The sequence below is a fragment of the Miscanthus floridulus genome, chromosome 6 (assembly GCF_019320115.1).
Source record: "Miscanthus floridulus cultivar M001 chromosome 6, ASM1932011v1, whole genome shotgun sequence".
Taxonomy (NCBI): domain Eukaryota; kingdom Viridiplantae; phylum Streptophyta; class Magnoliopsida; order Poales; family Poaceae; genus Miscanthus; species Miscanthus floridulus.
Window position 1 is genome coordinate 108799833 of NC_089585.1, and position 23718 is coordinate 108823550.

General features: G+C 44.2%; 3 protein-coding genes across 4 annotated transcripts; 2 read left to right on the forward strand and 1 right to left on the reverse strand.

The window, feature by feature from the left end:
• The first annotated feature begins 41 nt into the window (after positions 1-41).
• Positions 42-9163, forward strand: LOC136456550 (probable lipid-A-disaccharide synthase, mitochondrial). The gene is made up of 8 exons (XM_066456454.1): positions 42-407; positions 1647-1746; positions 1831-1936; positions 2016-2236; positions 2753-2831; positions 3672-3910; positions 6183-6409; positions 8356-9163. Exons 1-8 carry the CDS (start codon positions 181-183, stop codon positions 8579-8581), a joined length of 1425 nt encoding a protein of 474 aa, XP_066312551.1. The 5' UTR covers positions 42-180; the 3' UTR covers positions 8582-9163.
• A 1141-nt stretch (positions 9164-10304) lies between these two features.
• Positions 10305-11677, reverse strand: LOC136458988 (ethylene-responsive transcription factor 1A-like). The gene has a single exon (XM_066458889.1). The coding sequence runs from the start codon at positions 11389-11391 to the stop codon at positions 10720-10722; it is 672 nt and encodes a 223-aa protein (XP_066314986.1). The 5' UTR covers positions 11392-11677; the 3' UTR covers positions 10305-10719.
• Positions 11678-19991: 8314 nt separating this feature from the next.
• Positions 19992-23292, forward strand: LOC136458989 (glucosidase 2 subunit beta-like). 2 transcript variants are annotated; one of them, XM_066458890.1, is made up of 6 exons: positions 19992-20175; positions 20251-20364; positions 20906-21001; positions 21178-21393; positions 21486-21593; positions 22371-23292. In XM_066458890.1, exons 1-6 carry the CDS (start codon positions 20052-20054, stop codon positions 22373-22375), a joined length of 663 nt encoding a protein of 220 aa, XP_066314987.1. In that variant the 5' UTR covers positions 19992-20051; the 3' UTR covers positions 22376-23292. The 2 variants fall into 2 exon arrangements, with proteins under 2 accessions (XP_066314987.1, XP_066314988.1); XM_066458891.1 differs by having other exon boundaries at positions 20915-21001.
• The last annotated feature ends 426 nt before the right edge of the window (positions 23293-23718 follow it).

A 23718-nucleotide genomic window follows, 5' to 3' on the forward strand; every position in this document is an offset into this window, starting at 1 on the left:
GCTCGAGGGTTTTGGGGTTTCAGTTGACGTGTGCGGAAGGCCCACGCCAGACACCCCGGCCAGGTAGGCCGACTTGTGTTGGGCTTCTTCGCCCATTCGCCCACGCCCAGGCTTCGACTCTCCAATTCGCCATTCTCCAATCTCCACTCCGTCCGGCGCCGCTTTCTTCTGACGCGGCAGATGCTACTGCGATGGATCGCAGCCGAGGGGCGTCGGCGAGCGCGACCGCCTAGGCCCCTCGCGCGCGCGCTCTCATACGGTAGGGTTGTGGACGCTGCCGCTCGCGATGGGGAGCTCAGGGTGTTCGTGGTCGCTGGCGAGGTATCCGGCGACTCGCTCGCTTCGCGACTCATGGCGTCTCTCAGGGCGCTGTCCCCTGTGCCCGTCCGCTTCGCTGGCGTTGGCGGGTATGTGTTCTGCCTCGTCCGTCTTTTGGTTCAATACCTCGTACCGTCAAAGATTTAGGGCCTCAAACTCGGGTTTACTTACTCCCGAAGTTTTACCGAGGTTCACATCACACATTTGATTTCTCATGTCAATGCACATTGGTGCAATGCACACCTATGCACCGTTGGGGATCATCTAACAATTGTGGCTATTGTGGTTGCGGTCAAATAAATGCTATACAATCCAAGTTATTGAGCAGAACGAAGGTAGAAGCGACATTTATAGGGTGTTTGGTTTGAGGAATCAAACCATTCTAGACGAGGTGGTGCATTGTGAGTCCATTCCTCAAATTTGGTGGAATGACTCCATTCCTCACACTAATAATATTTATTAGTCGTGAGGAATGAGGTAATGATGCATCAACCCATTCCGTTCCACAAACCAAACAAAAAAAAAGTAAGGAGAAGATGATGGACTAACCCATTCCTCAAACCAAACACTATTAGTTTTTGGATAGCCTATAGAGTTTGATTGCATCCATTCCCACTTGAAACATAGAACTTGCAGAGGTGAATGAAAAACGTCAGGATAAGAGGCATGCAACATTTTAATTAATTTTCAGGCAGGGATAGATATGTTGAATTTTCATTTGTTCTTGTTATACTGACATGTGGTACTCGTTGAGACAATATTTCTTTGAGGCTCAGCACATTAAGGATACTAGGATGGTGTCACCATTCTTCCTGATTCTATTGGCCCAAATGGTTTGGTTTCTTTACTTGTCTGACTCCTTGCTTGAGAAAAGCGAACATTTATTCATTTTCTTCTCTCTAGAAGAGGAGAATGAAGAAGATTAGAAGACACAAATAAATCAAAGACAACATCATACATTTGAACTTGTTTTTCTTTTCCTTTTCTCCATCATAAGAAAGATTTATTGTTGAGTTTCGACCATTCTTCAATTTATGATCTCATTTATATACGCACATACTTCCTGATCAAATTTCATAGGGTCATTTTTGTAATCAGGTATCTTCTGTATTCTTATATTTGAAGGCAAAGTGTGAAATTATCATGTGCTCCCTGTACCCATGAAATGCTCTCTTCAGCATAATTGCATTGTTTAGCTTCTCCATCTGCAATTTGATCCAATCCCAGTTTCAAGTTGGAACGTGGATCCTATCATTTGTTCTTGTTCAAATATGGTCTTATGGTCTTTCATTTCTTTCCCCATTATACATACTCTTTTGTCAATGTAGTGAATTAATGTGCAAGGAAGGTTTGCAATCACTTTTTCCCATGGAAGAAATTGCCATTATGGGCATGTGGGAGCTGCTGCCGCACATATATAGTATCAAGGTACTACATGTGTGTGTGCCTCATCCTTTGCTTTCTGTTCATATGATGCACTTGACATTAATTATACTCACTTTAATTCTGCAGAGGAAAATTGAGGATACTGCAAATGCGGCTATGCTATTTCAACCTCATGCTGTGGTTACAGTTGATTCAAAGGGGTTTTGTTTTCGACTGTTGAAGCAATTGAAATGTAAGGGTGTTAATGGAAGCATTTCTCTTGATTAATTCATTCATCAGCAAATATGGAATAAATTTTTTCTGTTGTCTAGGCAGAAGCAATCAGAAGGTTCAAAGTCCTCTGCATATCCATTATGTTTCGCCATCATTCTGGGCCTGGAAAGGTGGTGAAAGCAGGCTCTCTAAATTGCATAATTTTGTGGATCACATGTTGTGTATTCTTCCATTTGAGGAAGAAATATGCAGATTAAATGGGTTGCCTGCTACTTATGTGGGCCACCCCTTATTGGATGATGCGATTGGCCTAAACATGGTAAGGACCTGTGTAGCTTTAGCTCACCATCAAGCCAGCAATGACATTAACCTAAAGAATTATTCAATTCAAAGTTTTTCTATCCAAATCTTTCTTTCATCTTTTCCCAAACACTTTTCATACCTTATCTCTCTCCATGTGGCCAGTTAATATTTTCTTGCATAAAGACCTTGTATTAAACCAAGAAAGTCACATGCAGTCATATGGCTTACAGTGAATTGAGGGTAAAATGTAGCTTTAAAGATGAGAGGGTGCAAAGCCTATGTGTAGTGTATTAGTGCTCATCTAATGTACCGTTGATATGCAGTAACTACTGAACATTGTATTGATGTATTCTTTGTCATTTGCAAGTGATAAATTATTTCATTGCAAAGACAACATTTTGATCTGGTAAACTGGAAATGTTTATATCATGTAATTCAATTGTCAAGACTCAAGATCAATCCATTGTAGCTCTCATGAGATCACTGTTTTTTTTTACTTACAATTTAACTCCTCATCTGGAAAAAATTATAGGGGGCAGAATTGTCCTCTGACAAGTCCAAGTATCAAAGAAGTTGTGAAGCTTTCCGACTGGAACATGGGGTGTCCCCAGGTAATCATACACATGATTTGTTTGCCACTACTTTTTACATGCACAAGATCCTAGACTGTAAGTGCCAATGGCTACCTTCTGCCTTTTGTTTTTCTCTCATACTTATCAGATTAGTGCGCCATATATGTTCTTTCTGAAGTGTCTTTTGGAATTAAACCTTACTACCTTGGAAGGAACTAGACACTGTTTTCCAGTAGCTAAGCTTGCTGTCCGATAATGATGCAACTTCAAATATGTAAATTACTCTTGCTGTTTCTAACTGCCAGTAATCGCATGCACACTTACTTTCTACAGTTAGTCCCAGGCTGTTTAGCTATGAAAATCCATTTTGTTGGTATTGCAGCTTGATCAATTCGATTAAAATTCAAGGCTACTGTGTTGACAAAATTTCTATTTAGATTTGTTCTGTTGGAGCAATCATTGTGAATTGTTCTGTTTTTGGAGCGCTTTCAAATCAGCTAGACAACTTGTGGGTCACATTTATATTAATTTTCAACCTCAATTGTGAAACATATAACTAAATCTGAAAAAAATGAAGTACATATTCCATCATGAAGGCTCCATTTATTTCAACTGATGCTACTGTGGATTCAAAGGTGATGATAGTCAGCTATATGTTCTATGTGCAAACATGATAGATATATTATTATTATATTTTGAGTGACGCAAAAACCATCGAATTGCATTCATCAATAATGGTTCATATCAAGACGTCGTGTATTCACCTCTATGGAGTTGTATCAATGTTTCTTAGTCTTAGTGCACTAAGTCTTAATGTGCAGTTGTTGATTGTGTGGTCAATGCATGCCCGCTTTCTAATGAAAAATACACCCTTGCTAGGTGCCACAATCATAACCATGTTGCCTGGAAGTAGGATGCAGGAGGTAGTTCGAATGCTTCCGATCTTTTTGCATACTGTGCAGAACTTAAGACAAACATTTAATGAACTATCATTAGTAATCCCAGTTGCTCCACATCGAGATGTGAGGACCTATATTGAAAAGGTTGTTCAGTCAGGACCTTTTCCAGTGGTGTTGATACCCGGGGGATCACTTAAGGAAAGATACAATGCATTCAGTGTGAGCTCACGTCTGAAGTCTAATTCTCAAGCTCCATTTCATTCTGACGATATATTTCACATAGTTTCTATCCTTTATTTTTCGTTTCACGTGAATATCTTTTGAATAACCATACCTTCCTAACAGTTGAATTCTAGATTATCACAGTCATTCTCAAAAAGCTTCATGTTTGATTTCTATCGGCTGCACAGGAATAAAAGAATAAAATAAAAGAGAAATTTAGACAACTGTTGATTAGTGCAGTTAGTGGATTGTGCATGCTTCTGTCCATTTTGTCTTAGGTGATTTATGAAATAATTCTGTTATTAAGATCAGATCTACATTGTGACACTGGATCATAAGAAAGTATAACTACATAATGGACAGAAAGTAATATGCAGGTCAATCTCTTTTTATACAAGAGACAACCCTTGTGTTTTGTCACTGCGATGGTATGCAGTTTCAATGGGGTGCTTGAGCGCTGATTGTGGAGAACAAGGCTCTACCTGGTATTCTTGCCAGATTACCATTTCCTCTAAACACAGCCTCCCTTTTTTTAGTAGGGGAAGATGTGTCATTGCCATTCCAAGATGGCACCTGAATCCTTTGTCGATTTATGTCAGCAAATTAATTATAGTTGTAGAGTTGGTTATTATCAGTGGCTCTCTGAGAACAGTTTGTTGTTGACATGTCATGGATAGCGGTTACTTCTGTCAATGTGGACAGAAGGCTCAGCACATTATCCTGAATCTTTGTCAATTAAGTAGATGTGTGTTTTCTACCACAGCCAGTTAGATCATTGGTTTGTTAATTGCAACATATTCAAAGATACACATGCTGCTATTAAGTAATAGCTATTGGGAGTTGGAACCCAACCGGCCAGATAGGGTGTGTTTGGTTTCCTGGCCAACTTCTAGCCTGGCTAGAATCCTGGCCTGGGCAGCCTTAGCCTGCTCCCACCAAGTCAATCCCTGGTTGTTTGGTTGTCTGTGCTGTTTAAGCTTGGCTAGCCCCAGGGTGTGTTTGGTTGTCTGGTTTGTTTTGATACAGTCACCTCTTCTCTGAATTGGTAAGGTTACCCCTATGAGGCATTTTGTCGAACAAGTGGTGGGCATCCTCTGCGTTCTTGCAAGTGGTGGGCATCCTCTGCGTTCTTGCAACAAACCGATGACACACGGCTGCACCAAGCGGGTGCTCTCCCCCATCGCGCCCTGCGCGCGCTCGCCGCGACGCACGGCGCGCTCGACCTCATGCGGCTCTGCCTCGGCCAGGTACCCGCGCTGGTGGCCTCCTCCCCGGCCGCTGCCATGGCGCTCATACGCGAGCACGACGGCACCTTCGGCACACGGCCTTACTTCCGCACGGCCGAGATCCTAATGTACGGCTTCCAGGACCTTGTGTTCGCGCCCCACGGCGAGCACTGGCGGCACGGCGCCGCCTCTGCTCCGTGCACGTCCTTAGCGCCGTGGAGGAGGACGTCCACGCCGTGGCGACTCTCGGCGAGGGTGGAGGTCCACGGCGCGGGAGGGTGGAGCAGCCTCACCATGGTGGAGCACCTCGACTCCGGCGAGGGTGCTCGCGTTCTTCTCCGGCGACGAGATTTGGCGCGCGAGAGAGGGTGGAGGAAGACGTCCATGCCGCGGCGACTCTTGGCTAGGGTGGAGGTCCACGGCGCGGGAGGGTGGAGCACCTCGACTCCGGCAAGGCTGCTCGTGTTCTTCTCCGGCGACGAGATCTGGCGCGCGGGAGGCCCGGGAGGTGAGGGCGTCCGGGGGTGAGGGGAACGAGCAGGGGGGCTAGCTCGGACCTGGCTCCAGTTGAACGACCGATTCGGTCGTTCAATCCTGGCCAGGCTAAAGGGGTACGGATGGCCGGCCTTAGCCAGACCCCAGCCCACTTCCAGACAACCAAACAGACCAAAATTGGCTCCAGGGAGCCAGGCTAGGGGTTGGCCACCCAACCAAACACACCCATAGTATCTCACAATCAATTAGTTCAGACCTACTTGAGATGTGTGGAGTACACATGTTGGTATGATTATAGATTATCTAATCCTCATTAGCATCTGTTACGTCTCGACCCAATCAAGTAAAGTATAACAAATAGAGCTAATGAGAAATTCCTGGTTCGCGGTTTAACTTTTAGTGTCTGTAACTTAAGCAGCCAGGTCTGCCTGTGCAAACTGTCATCACGTAACTTAGTTGTTGCAGTTAATTGCTAGATGCTACTGCAAATTTGATTGCACTTTCAGCATCCCTTGAGTGAACTAAGAAGGTAATGCTTCCTTTTGCAGGCTAGTAGAGCAGCATTATGTACTTCAGGTACAGCTGTTATGGAACTAATGTTAGCAAGACTACCCTGTGTGGTAGCTTACCAAGCTCATTTCATTACAGAATGCTTTATCCACTTGAGGAAAAAGATAAACTTTATTTCTCTGCCCAACATTCTCTTGAATTCTCCTGTTGTGCCTGAGATCCTATTTCGGGCTTGTACAGCTAAGAATCTAGCTGCAAAATTAAGGTAACATGTTTCTAACCTAGACATTTTTTTTTTCTAGAGGTACAAGAGGAGCATCTTACTATCCAAAATAATCACAATCAAGGGCCTTCACTGAATTGCCCATTAAAGTTGCTGAACCTATTGATATGCACTTCCTCTAGTGAATTGGAATATGCAATATTTAGAGTTTGAGAGTTTGAGGGTTTCTTTGCCTTCTTTTCTGCACCCATGGTCTAGCTTAGAGTACCACCTATTATAGAAGGATACAAATGTGGGATAGGAATCGTAATTTTTTCTGGTTCTTTGCTACGAAGTTAATGTGGGATTTGACATTAATTATGACCCAATCACTTATGAAAATGAATAACAATTGGTATGTTACCTTTTGTTAAGCTTCCTTATTGGAGTGATTATAGTTTCCATTTTTTTGTATGTCAGAACTATTTTTCTTAAATCATTTTTTTACAAGTCATGTCATAGAACAAACAGGTTTTGCTCCCTTCAGTGGCGGATTCAGGATTGAAATCCACCTATGGCAAAGCTATCCATCCCTATAGGTGCAACGTGCAAGAGCTTGGCATTATCGTGTAGGGTGTTGTCAACTACAGGCGTCCCAACAATGGACGACATAGTCTGCTGAGTAGGACATGATCTAATATGGCGAAAGAAATAGAGGAGAGAGAGCACTAAATAGCGATGAACAAATCGCCCAGCTATTTTACGTCGATCGAGAATCTGTGAGAGCTGATAACACAGAGAGTGGTCTGCTGCATGCAAAGAGAATGTAAAATATTATTTTCTTTAGCCTCTCACATCCACCTAAGTGGTCTGTTGAGGATGCCCTACCATCCACAGATCCACACCCCAAGCTGGAATCTACTCCCTTTGTCCCTTAATATCTGTCGCCATGGAAAGCGTGCTAGTCAAACTTTTTAAAGTTTGACTAAACTTGTAGAAAATATTAGCTATATTTATATTTTCAAATAAATTTATTATGAAAATAGACTCAACGATCTATCTAATGATACTAATTATATATCATAAATATTAATATATTTTTTTTATGTATTTGGTCAAAGTTGAGTACGCTTTACTTCTCGGAAAGTGAGAACGATAGATAAAAAGAGTCGGAGGGAGTAGTTGCCTAGTTTCTAAAAAAGCACTGTAAAACATATCATGCAGGATACGGTGTTAGGGGGCAACCATGTAAATTATTCAGTTCAATAGGAGTGCAAATTCACTGGTCAGCGAACAAATTTGATAAAGTGATGTTATAGATAGTACTAGTCTTAATAAACAAATATGTTTCTATTTTGGACATGCAAAGGTGCACAAACCAATGTACTTGAGCACCATCAGCTCATGCTTTCAACCTAGCTGATCTCCTTCGGTGACCAATGAGAAAAGAGAGAGATTGCAGGCTCCAGCCGGCTGGCAGGTCTGGCGACCGCCAAAGCTTGCCAGATTGCTGGATCCGCCACTGGCTCCCTACCGCTTGTAATGTCGTAGTGTGAACAATTAGAAATGGCAGAGAACCCATTTTGATAGTTGATCAGGTTTTGCGTATGAATGGGTATAGATCAATAAGGAGAAAATGGTTTTGTAGCATCGAAAGAACATCATTTTTAGAAAATAACATGAAAAGATCTCCCGATTAGTATTTTCTTTGGGTGATATTTGATGTGATGGAGATTTTCTAGTGGTATTTTCTGAAAATGATGTTCTATCGTGCTACAGAACCAATTTCCCCCAGTAGTAAATTTTCAAAGATAATATTGGCATCCATAGCCTATAGGCCTGTCATACATTCAGGTGTCTCAGCTCCTTAACTTTATTGCTTGTTACTACAATTGCCTCTTCTGTGTTTTCAGTAGTCACATTGTGTTTCCATTTTTTTAGCAATATTTTGTTTTCATTTTACGATGTGAATTGGACCTCATGGCATCTATCCCATTTGATTGGACCAGTGAGGTTATTTCCAACGATCAAATCCGCCAGATGCAAATTGAATCAGCTGACCAAGTATTCAAGGTTCTCTATGAACCCATCAAGAAACGGGATACTTTATTAAGGGAAGAGATTGGCTACTCAGGCTTGTCATCAAATTTCCTATCTCCTAGCATGATCGCAGCTTTAACAGTGCTTTATATGGATAAACATCAAAACACTGCATGCTGGAATTTGGTGGTATAATCAGAAGCTAAGGAATCTTTTGTTCTACCAATGTGGTCAGGGTTCCATGCATGTGATTCATCCACAACTGGAGTAGCAAGGCAACAAGCAACTGGTTATTTTTAAGCTTACAGTTCTGAAGTGGTATCAGGTCAACATCATGGTATCGTAAACAGATTTCAGGCATGTGCTCTGGTGCATTAAGTGCCATGGTCATCCCGGTTGGTGCAGACTCTTCTACGGTTAGAATTTCCTGGATGGAACAGGAGTCAGAGAGTGTGACTAGATGGCATAGTGGGGCTTCGAAGGCTTCGAAAGCATTAATGAACCACAAGATTTTTTTCCCTGCGTTTCTGATTTTTTTTCTGTGTTTTTGACCTAGGCTGGCGCAAGCATATTTGTGCTGTGCTGACGAATGGAGAGGTAAAGCCTCTAAATACCCCACGAAATTTGGTGACGAATTCTGATGTACTAGTCTGCATGTTTTTGTTATTATGGACAGTTCATTCTGTTGTCGACCTGACATTGGGCAATGGGAAGGTGAAAACTGGTAGGACTGAAATTTCCTGTCAAAGATTTTTCAAAAAGAAAATCCTGTCAAAGTGGGTGAAGCATGGATTCCCACGTTGCCTGTGGTACGATGACGTCACTCATGATGTCACGCAGACGGTGGGCCATGGCACGGCGAATGTTCTATGGAAAATGTATTTTGAATTCTTGTGGTTTAAAAAAAGTTGCCAGAGTTAGGGGGTGTTTGGTTCTTTAGTCGCTCCTAAAATTTATGTCACATCAAATGTTTAGAGGCTAATAAGGAGCATTAAATATAAATTAATTACAAAACCAATTACATAGATGGAGGCTAATTTCCGAGACGAATTTTTTAAGCCTAATTAATCTATCATTAGCACACGTTTACTGTAGCACCACATTGTCAAATCATGGACTAATTAGGCTTAAAAGATTCGTCTCGTAAATTAGTCACAAGTTGTGTAATTAGTTTCGTAATTAGTCTATATTTAATACTCCATGCATGTGTCCAAACATTCGATGTGACAGGAATTTTAGGAGGAGGGGAAGGAACCAAACAGGCCCTTACATCTATGTTCTCCGCAAGTTCCAGACGACCACCGGTCATCTCGAGGCATCACGTCAGATGTTTCTTTCTCGACGCACCAAATTATCCGTGATTCCGTGAGCGAACATTCAGGGGGGTCAGGACTCAGGAGCCCCAACATGCGTGTTTAGTTGGCAGTGCATCCTATTGGAATCCGGTTCGGTTCTTAAAATCTGGGTAAGAATGCAACCACTTCGTGTTTGGTTGCCTGATTCTGTACTCAACATCTGTTCACACTGAGAAATCTTCATTAAACTAAGCATTCATGTTTTCATCTTGACCTTTCTATATATTCATTCACAATTATACTTTCAGCCATGGCTTATAAGCCAAACCAGCCCAAACAAACAGGGCGAAGATCGTGCACGTTCGCCCCCAAACCAAATGTTGAAGGATCCCAAAATACAAAAAGATACATTGGAGTTGTATGGCTATCTTATCCCCCCTCAAATTCAACCCGTCACAGTTCACGGCATATCCTTACATACAACGAGAAGAGCGATCGCTACCATGCCACTCTGGTCAACGGACTGACTAAGAGCATCTCCGTTTGTCAAATTTTACTTGGCAAATCTTATGATTTGCCAACTCCCAAAATTATATGCTAAGTAAAAAAACAATCCATCTCCAAGAGTTTGGCATTTTTGACTTGGTAAAATAAAAAAACCCGTTAACAAAACGAAGAGGCCCGCTAAGCGAACGAAGAGTCCCGCTAAACGAATGAAGAGCCCCGCTAAGAAACGAAGAGCCCTGGATGCCAAGCCGTATACGCGCGCTTATATTTGCGCGCGCGGAGGGAAGATTTGTCAAGTTGCTATTGATGCCAAGTTGTTTTGCCAAACTGTTGGAGGCTATTTTTTCTTATTTTGCCAAAATTATATAGATGCCAAATTGAGATAGCAAACTCTTGGAGATGCTCTAATGCATGCATAGATCTAACATTCACTATCAGGGGGGTCATCGGACTGACTAATGCATAGAACATTCACTATCAGGGGGTCATCAGCTGCCAATGACCCGTTTCCTTTGAGATCGCATTCGCCGTTCACTTGGCTTCCGTCACCCCAGCAGCCTGCTCCGCCGTGGCGGTTGCGGCGCCGGCGTTCCCGCAGCCCGCGACCGCCGGCGGGAAGTTGAGCAGCGCCTTGGCGCCCCGCATGCGGAACGCGGCGCGGTCGTACGCCGCGGCGGCCTCCTCGGCCGTGGCGAAGGTGCCGAGCCATAGCCGCGCCCCGTGCCGCGCGGGGTCACGGATCTCCGCGGCGTACTTGCCCCACGGCCGCCGCCTCACCCCGCGGTAGTGCCGCCCCGTTGTGGCCGCCTTCGGTGCGTGCGCGGCCCTGCTGCTGCTGCTGTTGCCACCGACGCCGCCGCCCTTGCGCGCGGCAGCGCCGGAAGCGAGCGCCTTCTTCAGCGTAGGCAACGACGAGGCCGGCGGGTGGTAGGTGGCGGGCGCCGCAGCCGAGCCAGATGCCTCGCGGAGCACGTCGAAGAGGACCATGTCCAGGGAGTCGTCCTCGTTGAGGGGCAGGTACTGGCCGTGCCCGTGCGCCGCCGCCACGGCGCTGGCCAGGGAGAGCGACGTGCCCATGCCCGCACCCGCGCCCGCGCGTGGATACGACGAGGCACTGGCACCACTGGCCAGAGGCGCGGGCGTGGCGACGTCGCGGACCACGCTGCTGCTGCGCTCCAAGGAGAGAGACATGTACGTGTTCATGTCTTACGCACACCGTACCGGCAGACCTGCTCGTGTGGTGTGGCAAGGGCATGAGACGACACGCACGAGAGTGTGCCTTCTTGTTGACCTGTGGTGGAGAGAGAGTGCCTCGGGGGGGAGGAAGATGTGCAGTGGCTGCGCTATTTGAGTTGGTGCAAACCGGAGGAATTTCATGGTGAGGGCTGATGACGTGTGATTGAGTATATAAAGCACGCAGAATGTGAATTGGCAACCATCTCTCGTGCGCTTGCGTCCTCCGGTTGTCGATGCGTGGTTAATCGCTCTTTTTCAAGTTGTCATAGCCACAGGGGGGCGGCTTAAATGGTGGTTTGCCTAGTCGGCTCATCATGCGTTCGGTCGTTCAGTTGTTAATTTTTCTCGTGGCAATTGACGGAACGTGGACACTGGGTGCGCCAGAGGCGTCTCAATTCTTGGGGGGAACGGCAACGCGGGAGGCCAACCAAAAAAATCATCGTAATGGAAGATGCTCTGACAAAAGGCGTTGAAGTCGCCGTCGCAGAGTTGTGGCTAGTTTGGCCACGTCTCCTCAGTCCTCACCCTGGATCTTCTGTGACTAAACTCGCCGTCAAGCTCTGAATTATCGAGATCTGTTAATTAACCACTGGAGTAATTACAACATTTAGGTTCTTCTAGAGAGAGCTTTGTTAGTTAACAACCAAAGTAATTATGATTTGTTGAGCAAGAGCTCAAGAATACAAGAAGATGTTTGTCCAGGCCACACAGTGCTAGTACTTTCATCCATTCTAAAATTACGTATTTCTGTCTGCTATGCATCTGAACAAATATTTCATTACATTCTCTTAGGGCTTCCCCAATGCAACACGGTGGCGTACTGCCCCAGCATCCATGTAGACGTCTAGGCTCCATGTCACCAAGAGTGGTGGTTTCGCAGTTGTTCATAGTCTCTTGCAGAGAAGCCGGTAGTCTCATCTGACAAAAAAACAGAAGCCATCGGTGAAAAACGCGTTGGGGAGGGAAAGTAGCTGCTTCGAGAGCATAGAAAGCAAGAAAGGCTGCTCCATGCACTGTCAAAAGCTTCAAGCAAAAAAGCATATCTCCCTACCGGCGATGAGGGATACACGTCCCTAGTGTTTGCTTGCATGCATGGGCCGACGAATTCAGCTGGGGCATAAGATGCTGTTAGCTAGCGTTGGGCGTGCCCTTTCCTAGAGACCTTAGAGCATCTTTAGCAGTTTTCCAATATCTCTCACTATCTCCATAAAACTGTCATATTGGAGATATCTATGCTTTTTTCTTGCTCCAGCAGTTCCCCAATACCTCTTCTTTTTTTTGTGGCCACCAATATTTCCCTCATCTTCTCTCAAAGAAAGAGGATATACAACTCCCCTAATACCATGGGGACCATCCCAACTACCACTTTTCAGCTATGTTTTCTTTTACACTCTTGTGGGACCCACATTTCATATAGATATTGGGGGAGATATATTAGGGTACTGCTGCAGCATCTCCTCAATAAATCTAGAAAGTGATATTGGCTACCCTAGTACCATTCTATTTGGAGAGTTGTATTGGAGGACTGCATTGAGTGCTCAGCTCTACCGGCAGTGCGAGCTGCCTGTCCGGCCGTGCCCCACTCCGTAGCTGGCCGAGTGGCCGGTGCCAATAGCTCAAAATACAAAGTTATTTACTCATGCTAATTTTTTAATCACCATTTTGTTTACGATAACCAAACTGCGTAAGGGACTGAGGTCCTGTTGGGAATCTATAGCCAATCCAAATTGGCCTGTGAAAGGGTCTTTTAGCAATCTCTAACCGGGGCCAGCTGCATCGTGGACGACACGAGTGTCGAACCACGAGAAAGAAGGGCTAGGCATGGAAATGGAACGGTCACTGGCCCCGTGGAACCTTCCAATGGCGTAGAAGGAGTCGATGTCAGCATGGAACTCGAGCTGCTCTCCAATGGCCAGGCAGGCTTCGCATGCCCCTTTCTCAATATGCGCTTCTAGACATCTTTTACCTGAATCTACCGCTTGGTCCAGGGGCAAGGGGCCATGCGCCTGGCGTGTACATACACATCCCTGCGCTTTGTTGAATGTTTTTTTTTTTGTAAAATACACTTTACAACCCTCAACTTGCACCAAAGTTCGATTTTCAACCTTCAACTATGAAACCGGTCAAGAAACACCCTCCAACTATCAAAACCGGACGAATTTGGTCCTCGGCCGGTTTCAAAAGCGGTTTTATATTTTCAGGAGGCGCCGAAATTTTAAATTATTTTTTGAGCATCTTAACGTCCTCAAATGAAAAAACTCAAAACTACAAAGTTGTAGATCTCATTGAGCTCTACAATTTACATATAAAAATTATCTTCATCTAACATCGTATCGAAGGGTTTTCTATTTTTTGAAATTTGAGTCTCATCACGCGACAAAATATGGTGCTGAAATTTTATATTATTTTTTCGAGCATCTTAATGTCCTCAAATGAAAAAAATTAAAACTATAAAGTTGTAGATCTCATCGAGGTCTACAATTTACATATAAAAATTATCTTCATCCGACATCGTATTGAAGGGTTTTCTATTTTTTGAAATTTGAGTCTCATCACCGCGTGATGAGACTCAAATTTCAAAAAATAGAAAACCCTTCAATACGATGTCGGATGAAGATAATTTTTATATATAAATTGTAGACCTCGATGAGATCTACAACTTTATAGTTTTAACTTTTTTCATTTGAGGACATTAAGATGCTCGAAAAAATAATATAAAATTTCAGCACCATATTTTGTCGCGTGATGAGACTCAAATTTCAAAAAATAGAAAACCCTTCGATACGATGTTAGATGAAGATAATTTTTATATGTAAATTGTAGAGCTCAATGAGATCTACAACTTTGTAGTTTTGAGTTTTTTTCATTTGAGGACGTTAAGATGCTCAAAAAATAATTTAAAATTTCGGCGCCCCCCGAAAATATAAAACCGCTTTTGAAACCGGCCGAGGACCAAATTCGTCCGGTTTTGATAGTTGGAGGGTGTTTCTTGACCGGTTTCATAGTTGAAGGTTGAAAATCGAACTTTGGTGCAAGTTGAGGGTTGTAAAGTGTACTTTACCCTTTTTTTTATAAGTCGACCGAAGGGGAGAGAATCCCCCACCTGGCCATTTTCATTCATTCATTGGCCTCCCAAGGCCTGATAAATCAAGGTACTCCCTCCGTATCGCAAATAGCGGTCATTCTGGCCACGGACGGATCTGAGCGATTAGAAGTCGTTCTGGCCTCCAACGCAAAGACGCAAAGTTTGGACGATGCTGCCCCTTGCGCTTCGTATCCCTCGCCGTGCGTTAAGAGCTCGCGCTTCGCATCCCGCGCCGCGCGTTAAGAGCCCGATCGATCCCTTGGCTTCCCTCGCGGCGTCAATAGGCCAACCGCTCGCCGCTAAGAACACGCGCGGCTGCCGCCACCGCACACCATCTCCACCTCACGCCGCACGCCGCTCGTCGTTCGTGCGCTCGCCATTTGTGCGCTCGCCGTTCACCGCACGCCGCGTCGATGGATGCCTCGCTGTCCTCGGAGATGGAGACGATGGTGCCGGACTCCATCACGTCGGAGTCGCAGGAGGCAGCGAAGGTCGTCACGTCGGCGATGCTGGAGCTCTCGCCGGAGTCGGAGATGGAGTTGGTGCCGGACTCCAAGATGGAGGTCGCGCCGGACTCAGAGGAGGTCGCCGTGGACGACGTCGGGCTGGACTCGGAGAAGGTCGCCGCGGAGGACGTCGTCGAGGCACCGGACTCCGTCGACCCACTGCTGTCCGTCGAGGGACTGGACTCTGTGGTCTCGCAGGACTCCGTGGAGATGGTGTCGGATTCCTTGCCGCCGGGAGCTTTTGTTTGCGGTCGCTGCGGTCTCGTCCATGAGGACCGCCAAGCGTGGAATCGTGCGCACTCACGGTTCTGGCCATGCTCTCGTTGCGGGCTCGTCCACAACGAATACATGGTAACAGCCATGCTTTACGGCCAGCGCGAGTTCGATTGCAAGCTTTTCATTCCTGATCTTGACGAGCTAGTGATGAAAGGCAATAGTATCATGTTACCTCCTCACATTATCAAGAAGCTCGACGAGCTCGATACCAGGAAGGTTGATAACAAGGCATTGGTAAGATAACTAGCTCAAGTTATAATTAAATTGTTGCAAGATTGTCTCTACTACTTAAGCTAACAAGCATCTATCTAACTGTTTCATGCAGCAAGAGTAGACTCGGCTTCATGCAGCAAAGATGGATCACAAGGGATACAAGATGGCAGACGATTTTCTCTTTCCAATGTTTCTTTTTTCATGTGAGGTATCTTGAAGTTGTTGCAACCTTTCTTCCTCATAGCTTCCATCAAAACACCTTGTAGTGTTAGAAATATTCGGTTTGTTTTGCGTGTCGAGTACTCCATGAATGCCTACAAAACAAGTGTGCAAGAAATGAATGAATGAGCACATTTTTTGTGGAAGAAAACATTGAAACATGTGTGATCAATTTGAGCAAATTACCTCTTGCACAGCTGGAACTAGAGCCTCTATTGTTTTTGCATTCTTCTTATATTGAATTGCTTGTATAGCTCGAAAAAAACCTAAGTCAAGAATGTTGAAATCCGGAGAGTTTGGTGGTTGACATATTAGGCGAATATCGAATCCTCCTAGCTTAGCGGCCTCACAAAAATCTGGATCATCCAATTTCAAGTGGGAAGGTGCATTATCCTGTTGAATGAAGATTGGTTTGCCCACATCTTCTCTTGGCCACTTAGCTCGAATGGCAGGCAACACTTGGTTGATCATAAAATATCTAATCACTTCCCTGTTAACCATGTCAACACACCACTGTAACCTAGACCTCTTGTTAGCTTGAGTGAGATATGGTTTGATGCTACTAGAGTGGCGCATAATCAATCCTTTTTTCAAATACCTTTGAATCTTCTATTTGCTCAAGTTTAGTTTGGCGCACACATCCTCTATAGTCATTCTTTCCTTTAGAGGAATGTTTCTCAATGCGTCCAAATCAACAGGGATTGCTTTACGGCCAACTCTACCCTTCTTTAGACTATCAACCACAACCGGAATAGAGTTTCTAAGTTGTGTTTTACCTTAGTTCCAAACACGCTGAACTGTCCGAATGTTAAGGTCAAATTGAGCAGCAACAGATGCAGTATCTTTCTTGTGTAGTATACCATCATTGCCTTTACACAACAAAGCTTGATGAACTTGTTTTCGGAGCTCTTCACTCATTTCTTTCCTTCGGACCCTTCGGTTGGGTGGTTGAACTTGTTCTTCCACGGTTGGGTTGTCCATAGCATGTTCTGTTAAAAGAAAAATGCATGTTGAAGCTTACTCACGGCATGTTCTAATTATAGGAGAAAAAAAGCATGTTCTGCATGTTCATGCTTCATAGGAGAAAACAAACACATTCACGGCATGTTCTAATTATAGGGAAAAAACAAACACTTTCATGGAGTAGCATCATGAGCATGGTCTAGTAGAAGAATGTGATTGTGAAAAAAAAAATAGTTACCAGCAAGATTTTGTACAAAGTCGAAATCAACTGCACCGAACTCATCAAGTGGTAAGTTCAAATCCAGTACTGTAAAAAAAACAATAATGAGAACCGAAATAATATGAACAAGCAACGAACGGATACGTCAAAGTGATGCATTTACCGTCGTGGTGATCTTCTGCCTTGTCCAGATTGAACAAGTCATTGGCGTCGTCGTCTTGTTGCTCTTGGAGATCAAACACGTCGTTGGGAACGTCATCTTATGATGCCGGAACGTTGAGACCACCACACAAACATGCTGTGAATATCAAAAAAATAAATGGAAAAAAATGAGTGAGAATGAATCAGCACGTTACCATTGTTGTTGTGGTCCTCCAGTATAGGCTCGTTGAGATTGAAGGGGAGATTGTCGTCGTCATCTTCCTCCATACGAACGTTCAGATCAAAGCCATGGAGGACATGAGCCATTGCGCCGTACGGATTGCTGTGGAAGTAGTTGGTAGAAAGAGAAGAAGCTAAGCCATGGCTAGATGAACAAGCAAGGCAAGGCAGTAGTACTCCAGGCAGTCGAACCGATGCCGGCGTTTTAATACTGCAGGCCGAACCGTTCGACCTGCTGAGCGCTGAGCGCCAAACGAACAAAAAAACGCGCCTAGGCGAAACAAAGAGTGAACGAAAAAGTCTACACACGCGGCAACTGAAAAAAAATTCGTGCGGCATAGCGCGCAACCAGCGTGCGTCCAAAAAAATAGTGTGGCCAAGGGATTCGAACGCTGGACCTCTAGCCTCGATCCGTAGATCGCTTACCACTCGGACTATGAGGAATTATTGTATAGGAGACACCCGCAGTCCTATTTAATAAGGGCAAAGAAGGAAAACTCCCTCTAATTAATCACTCTTTGGCACTCCTTGATAAGCGTAATCATGTCCTAAACGACTTCTAATTGCGATACGGAGGGAGTACATTTGGTTTTGCGCAGGGCGCTTACAAACTCGAACAAAGGTCTTGTTGAATGTGTTGTCCCTTGATGAGCGCGTTCATGGTTTTTTGCTATAGAGGTATTGAAGGCATGTCTGCTCCGATTCGACTGATCTGGAATTCCTAGTCCCCTGTTTGAATGCTAGAATAATCAATCGATCAACTTAACTTGCACATAATGTTGCAATGTCTAGCCGACGTAAAACTTCAATTTTCTAGCTAATAATTAAGGGAAACGTGCCTAGAACAAAATGCCATTTTCTTCCAAGTAACCTCCACGATCTTAATCCGACCGCCTAGTTTGCTGTGTTTAACTTTCTCCTGCCTTTTTTTTTTCTTTCCTTTCTGAGTTAAAAACACATGAAGTACACAAACATGATGAGTGGAAGTGGGTATTACCGTATACCTGCCCTCCACTGTGATGTAGTACAGCAGTAGTGCTAAGAAAAAAAAAAGGTCCTACATCTAACTTTTTGCATCGCTCTTCACAGGCCGCAGGGACCCACCAAGTAAGAGAAAAAAAAAATGGAAGCAACAAGCCACACGCGCGCACAGGTGAGATGTGAGACGGCTAAGGTGAACTGATGGTCGACAAAATATTATTTTATTTCCTAGGCATTGGTTGACACCGATGCAACTACGTATGTAACCGTCTCCCTCTTCTCTTAGCACCACTCGAAGCGCACAATATGGAGGGCCTCAGATACATCATTCCTCTAATTGTCCATTTTAGATTTTGTTGTTTGCAGTCAACCAAATATCTGTGCTTCCAATTGTTTTTTTACCTTGCATCCCCACCTGGAGACCAAACAGCCAATCCTTCACCATGTTCGCTTGATTGTTTCTGTGGCTTATAAGCCAGCTGATGATGTTTTATTGTGAGAGAAAAACACTATATCATGGCTGATAAGCATGGAGCGAACAGAGTGCTTGTGCGCAGACGCTCTAAACGTTGGCATATGAACAACCATGCCTTTGCATCACCTGAGCTTTTGTCAATGGAGGCTTGCATTCTAGATGTGGGCCAGAGCAGTTAGGAAGAAACCAAGCCAAACACACTATTAGCAATCATCAACCGGCAATGAAAGATATAAAGCTAAATTTGGCGTCTTCCATTTCAAAAGTGCGCATACACGTTCTATATAAGACCATCCTGCAAATGAGTACCTTAGATACCCTGAAACAACATTCTGATCTCCCGGACCTCGACATAGAGAGAAAGTTATGAGCGAAAAATTAAGCATGCGCTTTTGGCTTGTGATGAGATGGGATGGAATATACTCATCCCTTATTTTTGAGTATGTGACATTCTACTCGAGGGATGCCTCTGTTGCACGAGTCAACTCGACGCATAAGTAGAAGGCATCCCTCATTTGAAGAAAATATTTCCCTCTAGAGACTGTCATGTCCTCATACACCCCAAACTAAACACCAAATAAAAGGGGATCAATATGTCCCCTATTTTATAGTCTCCGTAGCTAAACACATGGTAAGAGACAAGTTGCTAAAAATGAGTGAAATTTCCTAGGTTTGTTTGGATGTGAATATTGGAGGTGTTGAAATTGAATCGGGTACCAAATCAGCCTTGGTATTAAAATTGGGCTGCATTGGATTGGATATTGTAATTTGGGAGGGGTGCCGGACGTGAGGAAGAAGAGGCGTTGCATTGGTGGTGGTGAGAAAGAACGGGGCGTTGCATTGGTGGTGGTGGAGCAACGTCGAGGGTAGATGCGGGGACAAAGGAATGTCGGGGGTGACGGTGCGCTTCAAGGGGGCGTGTCAGCGATGGAGGCGTGTCTGAGCAAAGGAGCATCCGGGCGGCTGTTGAATGCTGAGCAATACGAAGGGAATGTTTCAGTATCGAAGATGAAGGGTTGTAACTATAGTGAATAATGTTTGGTATTAAGGTACAATTCTAGTTCCAAATTCTTAACCATCGAACCATCCGTATTTGGAGCTAGCCAAAACTAATTCTAATTGTTTTTGAACTCAAAACTAATTCTAATTTTTGAGGCTAAATATTTACGGAAAACGGGATGTTAATTCTTGGTCTAAAACGGACGCGTGAGATCATCCTGACGTCCACCCAGTTCGCAGAGGCTTTCAACTTGAACTCCTTGTGATCCGGAGTGACGAATCGGGGACGGAGATTCGCATCAACGGCAGATGTGGACCCCACGACCGAGTCGTCGCGTCGTCTCCTCTGCTCCCGCCACTCTCCTTCTCCGCCTCCTCCTCCTTGCCGGCGCCGCCGACGCCGCGCCGCCGCTCATAGGCGTTTCCCCCCAAGGTGAACGGGACGCTCGCTCACGCGCCTACCTCCGCACCTCGTTTCTTGATTTGCTCACTGAGCCGTTTCCCCCAGATGAGGCGTACTTCGCGACGCAGGTGATCGCCTGCAGAGACGGCTCGGGCTCCTTCCCGAGGAGCCGGCTCAACGACGGGTACTGCGACTGCGTCGATGGAACCGATGAGCCAGGTCTCTGTCTCCATCTCTCCTGAATTTGTCCGAACTTGACCGGGGATTGAGAGTTGAACTGTGGAAGATCTGGACGATTTCGCCCATTGCTGTGAGATCTGGTTCTGGTGGCAATAAATTAACAATGCACTGGGCATTAGAATTCATGTAAATCTTTCTCTTGTTGATTGACTGATGCTGTTGCTGCTAGAGTTTTCCGAATTCAGCAAACGAACTATGTGACCTTTGCTATAGAGCTACAATCTTGGGAATAGGTTAACTCATGTGAGCAGAGATCAGAGAACTGTTAAGCAGAGCCTAAACTACTGACCAGATGTACCTGTATGCACTTGACTATGTCACATTTAGCCAAATGAAAACATGGATATACCAGATTTGAATATGCAGTATGTTGTAGCCTTCATATCTGTGAAATCCTTGCTGCCTTGCCTGATGAAATTCTACTGCTGAAATGTGGTCATTTCTTGTATGGGGTGCTAATATCAATGTGTAAGGTATCCTCCATTGTAATTCTATTTTTCACATTATTTGTTTTGTGTAGGTACTTCAGCTTGTCCAGAAGGCAAGTTTTACTGCAGAAATATCGGAGATACCCCTCGACTGTTGTTCTCTTCGTTTGTGAATGACAAAATATGCGGTATGCTACTTGTTTATAGACTAAAGAAGTTAACTGCAAGAGTTTGGAAGTTTTTTTTTCCACTTTTCCTTACTACTTTTGAGCTGTCTTTTCTAACATCTGCAGCTAGTTTCTATTCACTGCATTTATTCCTTTGTGGATATCAGAACTCTTGACAGATTGTGTATGTTCTATAGATTGTTGTGATGGAAGTGATGAGTACGAAAGTGGCATCCATTGTCAGAACACGTGTAGAAATATAAAGGATGTTGCTGAGGCTGCTGATGGTGGCAGCGACCTCTCAGTAACACATTTAGATGCTACTACTAACGAGTTTATGGGTAAACATGCAATTGTTATGGAAGACCACATTAAGAACAACAACAGCAAAGACCTTGTCCAGAAGATAAGAGGTATTGGCCATTACTATGTAAGATTTACTTGTTGCTGTTACAGGAATACAATTTGCGTCCTTGATGTGGTTTCAATTTTTACATGAATGCAGGATTAAGAATGGCCCTAGTTTTTGAGCTGGGCCTTCTTGTATGCATTTTTGCTTTCTGCATTGCTCGGCGTCGCACTAGAACACGCAGGAGACAGCATATTTTGAAACGTAAGTAAACTTTGGTCCCTGTATTTCCCTTCAATGGCTCTAGTCATTTGCCATAATTCAGAGCTGTAGAAATGATTAAAACTTAGAAAGGGTATGGGTTCAAAACTTTCATTGCCTTTTCTGATATCTTTGCACCTAAACATTATAAACTTGAGTACTTTTGTATTAGACTTGTTGTGTTGACTAGCATGTCTGTTCTATCTACTAAGGGCCTGTTTGGTAGGCTGCACGAGCACGGGGCCTGGCTGACTGGCTTCAGCTTCTCGTGTCTGGTAGGCTCGAGAGCCTCGAGGGCCAGGCTGGCACTACTTAAACCAGCCAAAAGCCTGCACCAAGGGAAACGGAAATGAAGTTTGTTTCTCCAGGCTTGGCTCGCACTCGCATCAGTTGGGCCAAAAAGGGGCGCTCAGCTGTTGCGTTTGAGCTATGTCCCGCAGCTCGTGTAGCCAAACAAACATGGGCTGCAGTGAACCAAGCTCTGATGAACGTGAAACACCTCAACCAAACACAGGTGGTTGCACCTCCTCAGCTTGTCCAGATCTGGCCTGGCCAGTCTGCCCCCCCATAGGCCTTCCTAGTGCAGCCTACCAAACAGGCCCTATATGTTTAGAACTATTAAGCTTACAGCTTGTTCCATCTTCAGTAGCAGCCTTTGTTTTATGAACTTGTTAAAAGCTGCTGCGAGAATTGTGCAACAATTCTGTATTGATGCATTGTGATATACCTAGTTTTGTTGGAAGGAAACCAAACTCACCAACGAAATTATTCTTTCTACAGGTTAGCTGAGCAGTAGTAATATACAAACACGATAGATCGGTGCTCATTTGCAAACATTAGAGCATCCGGGGGGAGAATCAGAGATGGGATGGAGGGACCTGCATGTTATCCTCTTTAAACGCGAGGTCCATCTGCTGTTCTGAACTTTGTTGGCTAGGGAAACTAACTATGTACTCCCCCTTGGTCACAGAAACTTGTCATTTAGGACAGATATGGTCAAACCTTAAAAACTACAAATATCTATTCCTTCTGTTTCAAATTGTAAGTCGTTCTAGCTTTTCTAGATACATAACTTTTGCTACATATCTAGATATAAATTATGTCCAGGTACATAGTAAAAGATATGTATTTTGAAAAGTCAGAATGACTTATAATTTGGGATAAAGGGAGTATATTATTTACTTTGGAACCATGTAGGTCTATGTGTCGATCTGCATTCGAAATACCTGCAAAATCTCTTGTATCTGAACGATTTTAAGAATATATTGTTATGAAAAAATAGTGGTAAAAAATATCATTGAAGACCTTGCAAAATCAAATGTGTCAAGTTATGACCAGAGGGAGTGTAGATGTTTAACATAAACAACTTGGTCTGAATTCCGAACAATGAACTTCTCTGTAATCGTTCTGAGGGGTGTACTTAATTGTTGTAAGTGATTTGTGGCCCCGTCCCACTTTCCCTGTAACTTGAGTTGCTCCTCGTTCAGGACGATTGTGCCCCATGCCTGAACCCTGTTACTTGCTGTATTTGTAATAATGTTTCAGAATCCAGACCTCCCCGGGCGGGATTGGAACATGTACAATGATTGCGTGAAATGTGGCTACAGCAATGTAGTTATCTTATGTAGCTCTATGTATCATTCCGTCCGTGGGATCTTTGCAACAAGAAGTAGCGTACCTTGCTCTTGGTAAGCCAGGACATTGTGAAGTTATGCGAGTGCTATATTAACATTCCTACAAAAAAAATTGCTCCTGTCTCTAGTGTTACTGAATTTCTGCTATGAACAAGAGCAATAAAATTTATTTTAAAATACGAGATTTCTAACCATCTGTCGACTGTTTCTCTTGTTCCTCGTCGGTCGATTTTTTCTGCGCGTGGTGTTTGTATGTGTTAGTCGCTGAATTCTTACTCTTGGTAGTAGTAGAATTTTTACTCTCATCGAGAGAGGATAACACTAGGAGTTGGGGCAATTTTCTGGTTTATTTTCAAATGCCATGCCAACCTGAGGGGTTGGGGTACATATTTATAGGCTGTTAGCTAGCCAAGCATATGTCAAGATGCTAGTCTAAGATATTGTCCTAGATGCTAAGATGTTGTCCTCCAGTCTAAGATGCTGTCCTAAAAACA

Coding starts and splice junctions, on each gene's coding strand:
- LOC136458988 (XM_066458889.1), bottom strand. CDS start 11,391: ATGAACACGTACATGTCTCTCTCCTTGGAGCGCAGCAGCAGCGTGGTC.
- LOC136458989 (XM_066458890.1), top strand. CDS start 20,052: ATGTGGACCCCACGACCGAGTCGTCGCGTCGTCTCCTCTGCTCCCGCC. Junction 20,176..20,250: donor CATAGGCGTTTCCCCCCAAG/GTGAACGGGACG, acceptor CGTTTCCCCCAG/ATGAGGCGTACTTCGCGACG. Junction 20,365..20,905: donor CGATGGAACCGATGAGCCAG/GTCTCTGTCTCC, acceptor TGTTTTGTGTAG/GTACTTCAGCTTGTCCAGAA.
- LOC136456550 (XM_066456454.1), top strand. CDS start 181: ATGCTACTGCGATGGATCGCAGCCGAGGGGCGTCGGCGAGCGCGACCG. Junction 1,937..2,015: donor ACTGTTGAAGCAATTGAAAT/GTAAGGGTGTTA, acceptor TCTGTTGTCTAG/GCAGAAGCAATCAGAAGGTT. Junction 2,237..2,752: donor ATGCGATTGGCCTAAACATG/GTAAGGACCTGT, acceptor AAAAAATTATAG/GGGGCAGAATTGTCCTCTGA.